Source organism: Empidonax traillii, unplaced genomic scaffold, assembly GCF_003031625.1.
Source record: "Empidonax traillii isolate 1590-97213 ecotype Southwest subspecies unplaced genomic scaffold, ASM303162v1 scaffold528:size513120, whole genome shotgun sequence".
NCBI lineage: Eukaryota > Metazoa > Chordata > Aves > Passeriformes > Tyrannidae > Empidonax > Empidonax traillii.
The window spans coordinates 433005-448074 of record NW_020955721.1 but is presented as its reverse complement, the minus strand read 5'-3'; the positions used below and the strand labels follow the sequence as shown (position 1 = coordinate 448074).

At 40.1% G+C, this 15070-nt stretch overlaps 1 protein-coding gene across 6 annotated transcripts in view; it reads right to left on the bottom strand.

Annotated features, from left to right (window-relative positions):
• The window catches only part of NCOA7 (nuclear receptor coactivator 7), a 92003-nt gene that overhangs the window by 20208 nt on the left and 56725 nt on the right, over nt 1-15070 (bottom strand). For all 6 annotated transcript variants that reach the window (XM_027897086.1, XM_027897092.1, XM_027897087.1 and 3 more), the window contains 5 exons: nt 7233-7312; nt 6247-6354; nt 4724-4825; nt 3528-3653; nt 961-1145 (listed from right to left, as the gene is read on the bottom strand). In XM_027897086.1, the coding sequence (XP_027752887.1) occupies nt 961-1145; nt 3528-3653; nt 4724-4825; nt 6247-6354; nt 7233-7312 (601 nt within the window). The remainder of the gene's footprint in view (nt 1-960; nt 1146-3527; nt 3654-4723; nt 4826-6246; nt 6355-7232; nt 7313-15070) is intronic.

Genomic DNA, 15070 nt, shown 5'->3' with positions numbered 1-15070 from the left:
TGGAACATGTTTACTGCAAAACAGTAACAGGCAACAGAGTTGGTGGTTTTTTCCTTTTATTTGTCTCCATTACTCGAACACTCTGTTTCAATGCAGCTTCCCCAAACATTTCTTTTTAAAGCAGGACAATCATAAAACATTTCAAAATGGAAAATTTCGAAAAAAAAATCTATCATCATAAAACTTGAGCTCTTCATTACTGCTAAAAAATCTTAAGGTGAATGAGAATACAAGATCCTCATCACTTAAAGGTTACTAAGAAGTTACTAAACACTCTAGTAATGAGCATAACAAGTATCTGAAAGGGTTTTCTTGAAATGAGAAAATGGAGGGAAGTTGATGAATTCCACTGATCAAACAGGTATTGCCTGTAAGAACAAAACCTTAGAACAAATACATAAGCAGTGCCTAGTCTGTGCATAAATGAAAGTAGCTCACGCCAGAAAGTCTATTATGTATTACAGATTATAAGTATCGATGCATTTCTGGTTTGAAATACAAGTATTCCACAGACTGACATTTCCGTAAGTCCTGAAGGTGGCAATTAAGGTGCTGTTACCTTTAAAAGTTTTAAATACTCTTCTCAGAACAGTCCGGGTAACACAATATTGGTCCAAATCTAACCCTATTTGCTTCCACTGAAATAGCCCTAGAGACAGGTCAGTGCAAGGGCCCAACCACAGCATGCCACCAATGCTTTTATTAATTACCGGTTGGTACTGGTCTCCTTTGCACTTTGGTTCTCATATGCCTGCCGATTTGCCTTTAATGCCACTTTAGCGGCAAAAGAAAGTGCAAGAACAACACAAGCGAATGATGCCTTTGCTGGCACTTTCCTCCCCTGTTCTTTACTCTGCTGCATTAAAACTCTTCCCCTCCATTCCCCCCTCCCCTGCCCCATTTCCATGCCCCCCTTACTGAAAATCTACAAATATAAGTTCAGGGAAGAACACTCCTTACGATGGCAATGCATCTTTGATCTTCATGTGAGAGATGTCATTGTAGAGAGCTATTGAGACAACCTCTTCCATGGGGCAGATGAGCCCATATTCTTCACAGCCATTCTCAATTACCAGAGGATCAGACTTATGTGGGTCAAACATGATATTGTTTGGAGTTACTATCATGACTCCTCCAACTACGCCCTAAAATAGGAGAAGAAAGAGTTAGCACATCACATATAATGCACTTATCATTTATTATTGGATTTTAGGCTACTATCCTAAAAACCAGAACTTCTTTCCTGCCTCTTTATACTGTGTCATGCAATCTTTGCTAACAAAACATTCTGTTTTCCAATTGCATCAAGTCAGACATTGTAAGGAGAATAAAGAAAAAAGTGTCTTAGTAACACCCAAGTTCCTGGCAGGTAAGGAAGAACATCCGAATCATTCAAATTTCAGGTCTGATTATTACAAGACAAAAATGTGATTGTTAATCAATCTCTAACAAAATAGATTACTGGATTAACTTTTTTTTAAAAAAGGATGTAGCATTTTATTCTAAGTGCAGCAATCTTCATTTGATACATGAATTTACATGCAACCAGCACACTTGAATGCAGTCTTATTCATGGAAATGTCCAGGCTACTATGCTAAGCTACACTATCGGTCTCCTTGATCTGCTCTCCCAGAGGTACATGCAAAAAGCTTTTCTATATAGGGATCTGATACAAGAGATCTTCTCCCCAAACTAGAAGCAGCTTCTACTACTGATCCAAGCATATTTTGCACAGCTGTAGAGGACATATTTAATTCTTCAAAACATCCTCTAGTCATGGATTTGAAAGAGGCTGCATCAGCCATTATTCAACATCAGTTCATGGCAACTGACCATGTTTTAAGATTTACAAAGGAGATTTCCAATGTCTCTCTCCTGCACCCTCTCCTTCAGAGGAATTACAAAATTCACCAGACCAACTTAGAAGCTGTGTGTAAATCGTGACAACTGACAAACAGGAGCTACAGATCAACTGGAATGACTCACACTGCAGATATTATTAACTATTTAAGGTCATCTACAAGGCAAGCCGAGGAAGGCTCACAAATAGACAAGTAAAATACAACAAGCTTGGTTTGCTTTGGTTTTTTTTTTTTTTTTTTGGTGTGTGTGTGGGTTTTTTTTTTGTTTTTTTTTTTAAATGAGTAAGATGTCAAACTGATGGCTTGGCACTAGCAAGTGAGTACATGAATGCCTGCTCCTCTTTAAAGCAAAGTCTGTACATATTTCCCATTTGCTTCTCCTGTATGACTCAGTTCACAAGCCTGGTTTGTGTTTGGGTGAAAGAAATGAAGCCAAGTGCAGAGACTTCTCCCCCATGCACGTATCTCTAGTTAGCCAGAAGAACAATACACCAACAGGTCGTGCTTCCCACCGCAGGAAGCAAGACAACAAAGGATTTTAGCTACGCTGGCAAAGAAGCCATGCTACTTTAAATTGTTCTGACTGCAAGTTACTTTTTCAGTCCTGCAGCCATAAAACTGGCAATCTGTATCCTCTGCACCGAACAAGAATCACACACAAAGCAACAGTACTGCCCTCATTTACATGCAAGACATCAAGTAGTTCTCTATTACTTTCTGCAAAATAGCAGACTGCAAAATTGCAGAGTGGTTAAATACAGTCTACATCCACTGAAGCCAGAAACTGTAGGTGTAAACACATCCATCTTAGTCAGGGCGAAGGGAAAAAAAATACGTTGAAGTGACAATGATTAGCATATCCAGTGTTATAAATTCCAGAGAATTTGAAAACCCAAACATGCAGACATCTAACTGAAACCAGAGTCAACAAGAGTAGATATATCAAAGTAGGCAGTTCAAAAAGACAGTGTCTTGCAACCTTGAGAAGAAAAGCATGTTAAAATACTACCCAAGCTTTGTGCCTTTGCTTCTAAAAGGGCTGCTGTAATTTAGGGTTTGCAGTCCTGGTGGGTACACACATATTAGAAGAATGCTTACAAAAAACAGAAAGAAAAGGTTGTATAAAGCAATATTCAATCTTTTTATTAGGGCTTGCACAACACTAATTAGAAAGTGCAAAAGCAACGTGGACATATTTGGAAACACTGCTCTGGGAATAGTTAAAAGTTATCTTCAAGTCATAAATGAAATGGATTGGCATGTACTCATTTTATAAAGCTGTTGCACAATTTGATGGAACTTGGACAACTAATCTTGACATGTCATAACTCAAAAGTGCAGTTTTCTCTCTGTATGCACTCTACAGCAGTGCACTCTTACACAGATAATTGGTAAGACATAGTAAGGGAATGATGACGGGTAGAAGAGCCATTCTTTCATAAAGATCTTAGCATAACAAATTAAACAACTGAAAGAACAAAATTATACAGCATATTAACACAGTATCAATAAGCACAGCAGTAACAGATAAAGCCAAGATAACATTTACATTCTTTAAAGACATGGAGCACATTTGACTCCCCCACTATTAATCTCTCACTTATCCAAAGACATTTTGCTTTTAAAGAATCTCAAACAATGCCCAAAAATCAGGTTTCACCTACCTTACCATCTGTGAAGTAACGACAATTCATTTTTAAAAATTTGACAACCACAGGCTCATCCTCTTCTGAAGTAGAGGACAAGACTCTCTCAACTGGTTTGAAAGCCTTTCTTGCCAAATCAGCATCCTTAGAAAAGAAGAAGTTCAGTGAACAGCAACAGGAACAGAACAATATACTTTTAGATTTTGAAAAACTAAAAGGCCAGGTTCAAATAACTATTTTCCTTTTGCTTAAGGAAGAAAAGCAAAGGTCATGTATGTATGTATGTATGCATGTTCACTTCTCACAGCATCCTGCATGGGAAAAACCCCTTGTAACATTACAAAAAAAACTCCATACAAACAACAGGTAAGAAATAAAAAAGGCAAGTCAGCTCACCAAAATTCAGTGATGCACTCTCATTAAGAGAGGGCCTGCCCTGCCACATCATCTACACTGAAGACCTCTGCTCACAGAGCACGGGTGCGATTCCCCGTGCAAGTGGCACAGAGGCATAAGGTTAAGGATAAACACAATTATTCACTCCAAGCTTCTCTCCACTTCCCTTTTCATTAGTTATGGATTTGAAATAACTCATTATTTTTACATCAGCCGATATTAAAGATGTTAAAGGCAGCTAAACTGCCTAAAACTACTATCTAAAAATCATCACGGCCAATCATCCTTCTAAAGAAAACGGAAGATCAGCTGTGCCAAAGCATTTCACAAAGATTAAATCCTGCAGTCTTGTCTAAAGACAAGTCTATATATGGGTACCACCATAATATGTTTAACTAGAAAGAAACTGACTGCTCAGGCTAAACTAAGAGCCTCTCTGCTCAAGGATCCCAATGCAGGATTCAAGACTCTGGACTGCAGAGCAGCATAAAAATCTCCAGTGTGAAACACTAAATAATTTTTCATATTTAAGTTTCTATTCTTTAAAAATTACACACTGGACTATTTTCAGTTGTTTTGATAAGACTCCGGGCCCACCAGAAGTTGTAATGGGTTCCTAAGCTCAGAAAGAATTTCCTTACTTTGGAATTTTTTTAAGATATGGTGAATTTTGTAGTACAGCAAATTAATTTTACACAATACACTACACACACGGCCTGTACCCTCAAAACACTGCTATTTACACAGCCTTGAATCTCATCTTCAGAATCGGAAAATATTTTGAGAGTTTAAGACCAGTGAACCCATGTTTGACTTACAGGGAGTTTATCATATTCAGCATCTGATGATGAAGGAGAAACAGGAGCACCAGGACTAAAAGATGACAGCCTTGCAGCGCTTGTCTCTGGCACAAAGAGAATCTAAATACAAACACATATCAAAACAGTAAGGCACAAGCTGTAAAAGGTTATTCAATATAAATACTACTTTCTTCTAGAAAGACACCACAATATTAATCACTCGTGACTGCAATGCAGTCCTTAACAACTACTTATTCTAGAGCCCTTCATAGGTGGTGATAGTGGGGCACATGCAATTGCAGGATCTAGCTCTACATTTTGTTTTGCAGCACAGGCAAAAAATTAAAACATGTTCCACAGATTGAGAACCTCCCTTTTTCCTCCCCCTAGATTTGCAATCCCAGGTTGTCTTGCAACTACCACCAACAAGAAAACAAGTACTGCAAAATTACTGTTAATAACCATTAACTTGTAAAAACAAATTCTGGTCTAAAGTGAAGGTCATTGCTGAAAAAAGAGCAATTTTTAGTGCTAGAAGTTTATGACGTTTCACTATGTGTTGTCCGTTTCCAAAAACATACTTGCATCTCCAAATCTAGGAAAATATTCTTTATATGAAGCAGCATTTTAGCACGTACTACAACTGTAAGAAAAAAATTTCAAATGTACAATTCTAATATAAGTGTGTATAAAAATGCAAAGCTTTGTTTGAATTTTCACATTCCCTCACAGTGAATATTACAGATTTTTAGTACAGCAGTACTAGAATGGCAATACAGCTTCGGACCTCCATCCCAAATAAAAACATAGTCATCTCTTCCAAGTCTCAGAGCAAAGACAGATATTTCTAAATTTAAAAAAATGTTCACAGTTTAGTTTTAAACTAAAAATGTTCAGAAAAATAAGACTATTTTCCTTATCCCAGCTTTTGTATGCTGGGTATTCTTAGGCAAGTCAAGCTGTTTCTCGGTGCCTCAGTTTCCCTATATGCAAATAAAGATACTTCAATCTCTTCATGTCTTGTGAAGCAGAAGTAGAGATCTGCTCTTCATGAACCAGGTGTTAGCCTCCACATTTCCATTTCTGTTACTTGAGTCTCCTAAAAACAGGAGACTCTCAATTTATTTCTTATCTTACAGGCGACTGACTCATTCCCAACATAATGGCAAAAAGCCATTTCAATTTCTGCATCTAACTTTCTAATCCTTTAATGCATTATATAGTGTATTTATTTAGACTTGCCAAGAATTCAACTCCCTTGCAACAGCTGCATTACCTTCTTGAGCTTTAGAGTCATCTTTAAGTTTTAGTGACAGCACATAAACAACAAGCCAGATATGGCAATTACAAAGCTCTCCCTTCACCCGCACTCCAAGGAATGATCTATTGAGTTTCACTTTGAGGGAGGGCTTTAAATTACTGTCCCTTATCCTTTTATCCAAGTACCTAAAAGATACGTCTAAGTACTAAAAAGCTTTTAAATACACAGCAAATAATCATGTTTCAGGTATTAAATCCCCCCAAATGAATAAAAGATTTACCTGGCCTGGCACAATTGTCTGCGTGAAAAGCTTATTGAGCTCCACAAGCTTGTTTGGGGTGACGTTAAACTTTAATGCTATGCTGTTTATGGTGTCCTGATTTCCAGCCTGAAGAAAAAGTTGAAGCTTAAGATATAGTGAAAACATTCAGCACACCAGCTGAACCCAACCCACTTAACAGACTGTTTTCAGGCAACAGACTTGATGATCTCAACACACACTCTACTTAACAGCTTAAGTGATAAACCAGTATTAAAAAAATAAAAAAAAAGACAGTACTATTTTCTCATACTATACAGTAGATAAAATGCAGAGGTGTTACAGATGTCTCTCTCCTTTTCTGTTAAAACCTTAAAGCAGCACCACTGCATTTAGAACTGGTCTGGCAAGGAGAGCAAGGTCAAACACTGCAAAGTTCACTACACCTCCGCCAGTCACAGCACGTCAGGCACTTCTGCTGTTCCCAGCTGGGACACTCACCTTCCACAGCAGCTCTGCATGATAGACAGTTGAGTGCAGTCCCTGTTAAGGGCCCTGACAGCTCACACAGACTTTCTGGGCAGAGCTAGTCCTCTGAGCTGCCACAGCAGCACACTGCTGCTTTGCTTCAGTTTGTAGTCAAAGAGGTCTCATCATCTCGAGACCAAGCACAGGCCAACCACTTGATGACCTTAGCAACAATATGGAATGGAAGTATTCTTCAGAATAACAAAACAATTGCTCTACTACAGAGCTATAATGCTCAAGTAAAAATAGAATTGGCAGCTACAAGAAAAGTCAGAGGATCTGGACTCAACAGAGATTTAGGACATCTGCGTAGCTCTCCACATACACACAATGATATTTGGTGCAATTCCTATTGAGACAACCGTGAACTTCAAAATTACTCACTAAGTGCTTTCAGTTTTGTGCCACTGCCTCCCTCTTGACCTCAACAGCTCCAGTTTAAAAAAGCAGATATGAACACACCACAAACCAATACTTACAGTGTATTCTATGGTACCATGGGGTTTCTGAGAAACCATTTTCTTCTCTTTCTTTTCATTGGTTTTGTTTTGATTGTCATCTAAAGAGCAAAAAAAAATTCAAGTAATTGACTTTCAAGATGTTTGTTTTTCAGCATGTTTTGAAAGTGATCTACAGGATGTACAAATAGGAGCTGTGAACAGGAACAAGAGAACACATTAAAAATACCTATTAGGCCTTAAAATTGCATTGTAAGGCAAGCAAAACTTCATCAAGTACAGCAGATTTAGTAATCATTCCGGAACTCTGCAAGAGTAATGTATACTTGATACCATATCAATACAGTACTGCTCCTCTGTGATTCCTACACAATTCAGCTGTTGGATACAAGTCCTTTGTAACAGCAATGAACAGATGCACTGCTATTGCCTTGGTACAAACACAACAAATACTGGTTAATCACCACTTCACCACAGGTATATTATATTTAAATCCTGTTTTAAACTCTGAAGCTAAAAGTATGCCAAGAGTTCTGCAAAACACTGATGTATACAGTCAAGCATGAGAAAGCACAAAGCTTGTGCAGAAGACGTTTCCTATCAGCCGCAGTACAAAACCCATCGCACTTGCAGAATCCCTTGCAGGAGCCAAAAGGCACTCACGAGCAAGGTAGAGATTTCCAGTTCTTACTACAGCAGTGGGTGAGATAAGCCAAGGATCAGGGAGGATAACCGCTGCCCAGCCAGCCCAAGCCCCATGGGTCTTACCTTCTACAGCCAGCCCCAGCCCTGCATACCTGGGGGAGGTGAGGGCAGCATGCAGCCCCAGCTCCAGGAGTGGGGATGGGGCACGGTGAGGCAATTCATGGCTGCCCCGCTCACCCAGCCTGATCACCCTGACCCGTTACAAAGGTCCTGCTGCCTCCTGCAGCCTGGACAAGATGGGGAGAGGGGAGAAGACAAGGCAAGGCTGGACCCAGCAAAACCAGCAGCCAGAACCAAGAGCCCAGAGATGCTGTCCTTCTAGGACGACCGTTCCTGTGGTCCAAGCTGGCAGCTCTGGAAGATCAGAAGGGAAAGGACAGGGAATGGCAGTGCAGGGCTTCTGACTTGCATTCAGGCTTTGCTGCAACCTTTGCTATTTCCAGACAGCAAGAGGCAGATAGTAAAAGGAAGGGCGAGGACTGGCCTGCCCCACTGTAATGTACACAAGAAACAAGGAGGGGCCGAGAATCATGCTGCACCTGATCCTTCTGCCGGCCCTTGTCCACAGCAAGATTAATGCTGCGGTGCTGCCACAGTGTCTCCCAGAGGCTACCAGAGGGACCATCTCCTTCAGTCAGAAGAGACTCACAAGAGGCCCGAACATACATCCAGGTGTTACTGCCAGCTCATCCCACTCCCTCCCTGCCAGGGATGTAGTGTTGAGAAGTGCACTGGTTAGGGTACAACAGAGGCAGAAAGCATGTAGGGACTAAACATACACAGTTGAAGTACATATGGATAGTAAATCTGGCATGAAGGACAGAGGTAGAAAGATCAGGATGATGCTGGCTTTTCTCTGATGGCATTTTGGGACCGAGCATCATTCAATCATCTCAAATATTTCATCTCCAAAAGTGGAGACCCACAGTGAAACTTTTTCTGACCATCTGTATTTTCACCATTGTTTCACCACCTTCCTGTGATCAAAGTCAAAGCAGTCTGTGGTGAAGGATGGAAAAAACATGTAAAGATAGCACTAGCAGGGTACAATATTAAACTATCAGAAACAAAATGACAATATGACAGACATAAAAAGTGACAAATACTGGATGTTTTCTTTATCCATTATCTACTTACAACTGCCAATATGGCACAATGCTGGCTGAAGAAGCTCCCCCCATTAACAGTGAGTGAGTTTACACTCTTTTGTGCTAATAGGAGGTACCATTTTGGTTACTCTAGGATAACTAGAACTACATATCATACCCATGCAGGCAAATCACCTAAGCTGTTTGCAAGCTATCATGGGAGAAAGAAAAGAAAGGTTTATAGGTAGACTTCATCTTCTAGTAAATTATTTGGTCTAAGCTGGGAAAAGTAGACAAATTTTCAGATATTTTAACCTTTACTTATGTCTGAAACAGTACACAAGGTAGGAAACAGTTAAGAGCAATTATTTCACACTAACTAGACATGCACCAGTATGACCTTGGAGGTGTGGAAATAAAGTAGCCCAGACAGATGTAGGGAGAGAGATTATTTTTACCTGTTGAATGTGAAAAAGTTTAAGTCTGGTGTGGATGGGAGAAATAACAATATGCAATAAAACCAGTTTCTGTGAAGAGCTTATGATATTTGGTATTAGCTAAACGGTTTTTTGTTCCAAAGTTTTGTTTTTAGAAATTGTGAATGAGACCTGAGCATGACAGCAACTATGCCACTGTGGCAAAAGATGACCACAAAATAGCAATACAGACAACTTTCTCCAGTACAGTTTCATCCCTGGCAGGTAGGACACCTCTCTCTGTCCCCCTGTGAAATACACTGTATTTTCCAGGTCCCCCTAATTGCACGGACTGTAAAGTCTGGAGATTAAAAAATACTATCCAGTGAAAAGTTATAACTTGAAATGCTGTGTTCAGAGGAGACATACAATGTGCTCTAATTCTTGGCTGACAGGACTGTGAGACTGTTTAGTAGGGTCCTAAACACAAGCATGGTGCAATACAGAAGAGTGAAGTAAATATTCACATATAGTTGAAAACCCCAAATCATATAGATAAGAAAAGAAGTTCAAAAGACAAGCTGTTTAGACTAAACATAATACAGTCCTCCTTTTGCCAATAAATGTTAATAAATCCTAAATAAGTTGAACAATTAGACACTTGCTTCTCTTGCGTATCTATGTGCAAGAATAAACGTTGTAGAGTCTGTTTAGCTACGGGCTAAAAGAAGCAGTCACAGTCTGTGAAGTTATCTTCTGAAACCAAAACCTTACACATTCTGTTTGGATGCTTTTTCCTTCTACCCTCTACTCCCTTTCCTTTTTCCTACTGCAACAACAAGGGGCTCTCTGTACATCGTTCTTATTATACTTGAGCCTAACTACTAGACAGGCTTGGGCAATTCAAAATCACATCATATCAATTTGAATAGTGCAAAGTCTTAACTAGTCTATATTTTTAATTGTGCATATAAAGATCTAAAATAATAAATTAAAAAATGCAGACTTTCAGAATAAAAAAAAAAATGCAATGAATCCATTTAATTTGGCAGGTACTGGAAGCTCCACATACTGTACATGTAGTGAGGCCAAGGTCACAAACTGCTCTACGTGAATGGTTTACAGCAGAGTGAGTGAGCAGCCTGGCTAAGCACACCACCATATACTATGTCTCCAGTTCCTATACCCTCTCTCATTTCTCCTTCAGGGAGCCAATCATTTTCTGACATGATATGAAGGCAACTAGCTCTAGTAGGAGTCCCAAAGGCACCCAGAGTATATGCAGGCATGATGGAGTTCCTCAGAAACCACATTTCTTTCAGGCAGAACTAGATGAAGAGCTCCACAGGCTTTTAAACAACTGCCACTGGCTAATTTTTGAACATTTGCTTAGTGGTAAAGTGACTCATGGTTCTGCCTCCCACGTTTTTTTGCACTGCATGTACACTGGAGATGGGATTGCACAACAATGAGAAGTTACTAGGTGCTAATGCAAATTTGATCACACTGCACTTTTAAGAAAAGGACAGTATAGGTGGACTGAACCTCTCTGTGGTTCCAGGAAACATGCAAAATAAGAATTATGTAAAAATAGTAAAATAATGGGCAGAGAGAAGAAGAATACCAAGAGGGAACAGGCAAGGAAATAGAGGCCTACTGAAAACAGACAGGTCTAGAATGGGAATTTTTCTGCTCTTAATGATATATTTGTATCTCAGTTTCCTAGCAGACTCTTCAGATTTCATTTAGCAGTGCTATGAGAAACCTTACAAAAACCAGTTACCTAAGAGTAATTTGGACAGCAACTATTGAAGCAGTATGATAAAGAGGTTAATCAGTTTATCATCCAAAAGACCTTGACGCATGATAGGAGAATTACACCTCTGCAACTGTGTAAATAGCTCTATAAGTAGACAGAATAGGTCAAGGAGCATCAGCAGACTCTGGGGCTGCCCACACTGTTGTACAATACCATCACTACCAGTGTTACCTGCCGGCCAAAATCAGCGCAAGGTTTCACAGTGCTGGCAGTGACAGCTGAACACACCTGACAGGTCCCAAGTCAGGTCCTGATGTCTGGTAGCCCGGCAGGAATGCTAAAGTAAACAATGGGCCAAAGGGACTGACCATTTCCCACACCTGGCAAACAAACTCAGTAGCCTGAGAGGACAGAGGCAATGGCACACTTAGTGCAAAAGTCCATTTTACTCATTAATCTCTGTCTTACCAAAGACTTAGGCTGCATGTAAATAAGATGAATCTTTCTCCTGACTAGTCCCCTTGGCTTCTAGAAATCATATATTTCCCGGAGTAGTGCAGCAGTATTCACTCAACTGCCCTGTCCCTTCAAGACCTCCACACCAGCCCTGTGCCCATGAACCCCATGTTGCGCTACATAAATTATCGCTTCCATGATGAGCTACGTAAATTAGCGCTTCCCTTCTGGTACTTCATACTTAATTTCATTGAGTATCGTAATTAATGTTATTTTAAGGGTGAACAAGTCACCATTCACTTTCTGCATACCATTCATGATGTCAAAGATTTCCAACATCTTTTCTTAGTTATTTCACTTTTTCAGGCCAATAGTTTAGACTCTTTCCAATTTCTCTGACCACATAGGCAGTCCTTCTTGTTAGCTTTTCTTCTCCTACTATATCCTTTTTAAGATGGATGAAGTAAAACCAAACACAGACTTTGGGATATTTAAAAAATATTAATTTGTGCTGGTGACATAATGAGGGTTTCCTTAAATCTGTACGTACTGGTAATTTTCCCACATCACACAGCAGCCATACTTTTCCACACTGCTCAGTACATCACTGCAGTTTTAGGACATTCCCATCCTACACCTCTATGACAGATTTGTTAGAAGTAATAAAACTATATTACTACAGTCTAGCCAAGCACCAGGAGAAAGGAGTGAAAACCTGCAGGTAGCTTAAAAGAACCTAAAATGCAATAAATTCAGGGGAGAAGAGTTATCACGCAGAGTAACCTAACCAGAGTACTGATAAGAAGTTAAACAAACAAGGCTTCCCAGGGTAGTTCTCTTATCAGTAAATGAGACCTAATATCAACTACGTTGACAGAGATGGAGTTAGTATCGTTTAAGTCATTCTGGAGAAATGTAGAAATCTCAAGAATATGAAAGTCCTGCTTGGGATGGTAGAGGAGGATGACAAATCAGTCTGTCTGAAGAATTTTTTCCATTTCTACTTTCTACACTCACTTTTAATAACTTCCAGCAATTCTGTTATGTGCAGAGTTGTGTATAGGATGATTTGTGACTTAAAGCACCTCCCTGGTTCTTCCCATGACTACTAAAGTGAACTGAACAGCAGTCACATTGCAATTATTAGTTTAAAATAAAAAGTTCTTCTTTCAGTTCCTGTCACGTGTGAGTGAACCCCACCACCACAGGTGCCAGCCAGATTCTTGGTTTGGGACACCTCCCACCCACTCTAATGTTTCAACACTTTCCAGAGGACGCAGCAGCCTCTGAAACAGACATTATCCCAGACCCATTCCCTCCTTTAGGCAGCTGCAGCAGCTAAGGGGCACATCCATAAAAAGGTTTTTTGGCTATCTGATTAGACCTGAAGAAAATCAGCGAGTTAGACAGAAACATTCCCTGCTCAGATTTGAGTAGTGTACTGCTACCATATTAAAAGAGAAGAAAAAAAAAAATTCCTATAACTTCTCACCAATTCAGGTGTCTGTTTTTGTTCTGCTTCCCACTTTCCCTGCAGTCTCCTGACAAGCCCTCACCTTTACTTCTGCATATTTTACTCTACTGAATCATATTATTGTTTGGTTTCCTCCTTCATTACTGCTGAAGTCACTCAAAACAAAAAGGCAGTTGTCATTCATTATGACCACATTTATGCTCCTTCACCAGTGAAATTTCTGCCATAGGAAAATAGCAATTCCCTGATCAGTACAAATTCTGGCACGTGATTCTGAAATATCTATGCCTTGAGCAACTTTTTTCTCTTCTCAATAAAACCTGATTCTCCACTAATTATTTTCCAAGCAAGTCTTTCAAAGGAATAAAGAGATCTCCAGAAATACAGAGCCTAAATGAAAAATGACAAGTAGTTCAAAGAACTGATACAAAAAAAGGTAGTAACTCCTGCTATGAGGTATTTAAAGGCACAATTCAATAAGAATTTGGCTATTGGTATTCATACAATATTCACATATTGCAACTTCTACATGAAAAATTCCAAATATTTCCAAGGAACTTAAATTCCCTCTTTGCTTGACTTCTTCGTCCCCATAATGTGGCTTTAGCTCCTTTGCAGAAGCACAAAGAGATGCTACATGGTTCATGTTTAAAAGTTTGTTACCACCTGATGACACTGCAATAGAATGTGAAGTGACTTGTTCCCGCTACAATTAAAGCAACAAAGGACCCTTTGCCATCCTTCCCCCACAGCCACACACAGGGCTGGAGGACAGACATCACCTTGCACTTGGTCAATGAGGTATTACTGAGCAATAGGACACCCAGAAAACCATCCAGCTGAGCAAGGGCTAAGGATCCCCTGCAGCAGAGCTCGTACTACCAGGAGCCTTGCGAGGAGTCATTGTGGCAGCATCACTGCCACCTTTTTTGCTGGTACTTAAACAAGGTGGACACCTAGTAGGAAACACAAGCCCTGCAGGGGTAGTGCAGAGGGGTAAGCCACATATCAAGAGGGCCAACCTCCAGGCAGCTAAGTAGCTCTTGTGTTTAAGGTGGCAAGATGTGCAGTGCTGCATTCAAAGTTTCATTTGTGACAATATGCTTGAAAAGGGAGTGGAAATATCTAGTTTAAAGGTCACTGAGGTATAGGAAAAGAGAGGGAAGGAGGAAGCAGATTACAAAAGCACCTCCTCCACTCAATTTCATAGGGAGGTCACATATTCCAACTGTCAGGGGGAAAATATGACACATTATTGTAAAGAAACAGTGAGATGCAGTTAACAGCACAGTGCTTTAGCTCTAAATCTCAGGTGGAAATCTCTGTCCTCTGTGACAACAATTGAAATGTACTGAAACCAGAATACTGCTGAAATAGTGTCACTGAGCACCCAGAAAAAGCACTGAAGAAGGATGACTAGAAGGTTCTTTATACTGAATGTGGTGGTCAGAAGGGAAGCTGAAAGGAGAGGAATGTGCAGTGCTGTGAGCAGGAAGGACATGCAGAGGATGTCCAGTAAAGGCAGAGGTAAAGGGTTCCTGGCATTTGCTCTAAGACTGCCTGAAGACACAAGTATGATGCAGATCAATTCATAATCTTTTATCAGACAGGAAACAGACGTACTTTTGCACATACCGACCAGAACTTAAGAAATAGGTCATAGCAATGTATATCCAAGTGCAGCAAGGTTGTAGAGAAAGCCATTCTAGATGCATTTGCCTTGCTGATGGAGACTGCACAACTCATCCTCTGATAATAGTGGATGCTGATGGGCAGGACAGCCTCTGCCTCCAGCTCCTGTGAAACTTACCCTGGGGAAAAGAGAGATGAGTGACTCCCAGAGAGCTCTTTCCCACCTTTCTGCAGATGCAACATAGCCTATCTGCAATGTGAATATTTGGAGTCATAAGGAAGAAGGAAGGAGAGAACATGGAGGTGGGGGGTGAAGTGTCCCTTGCAGC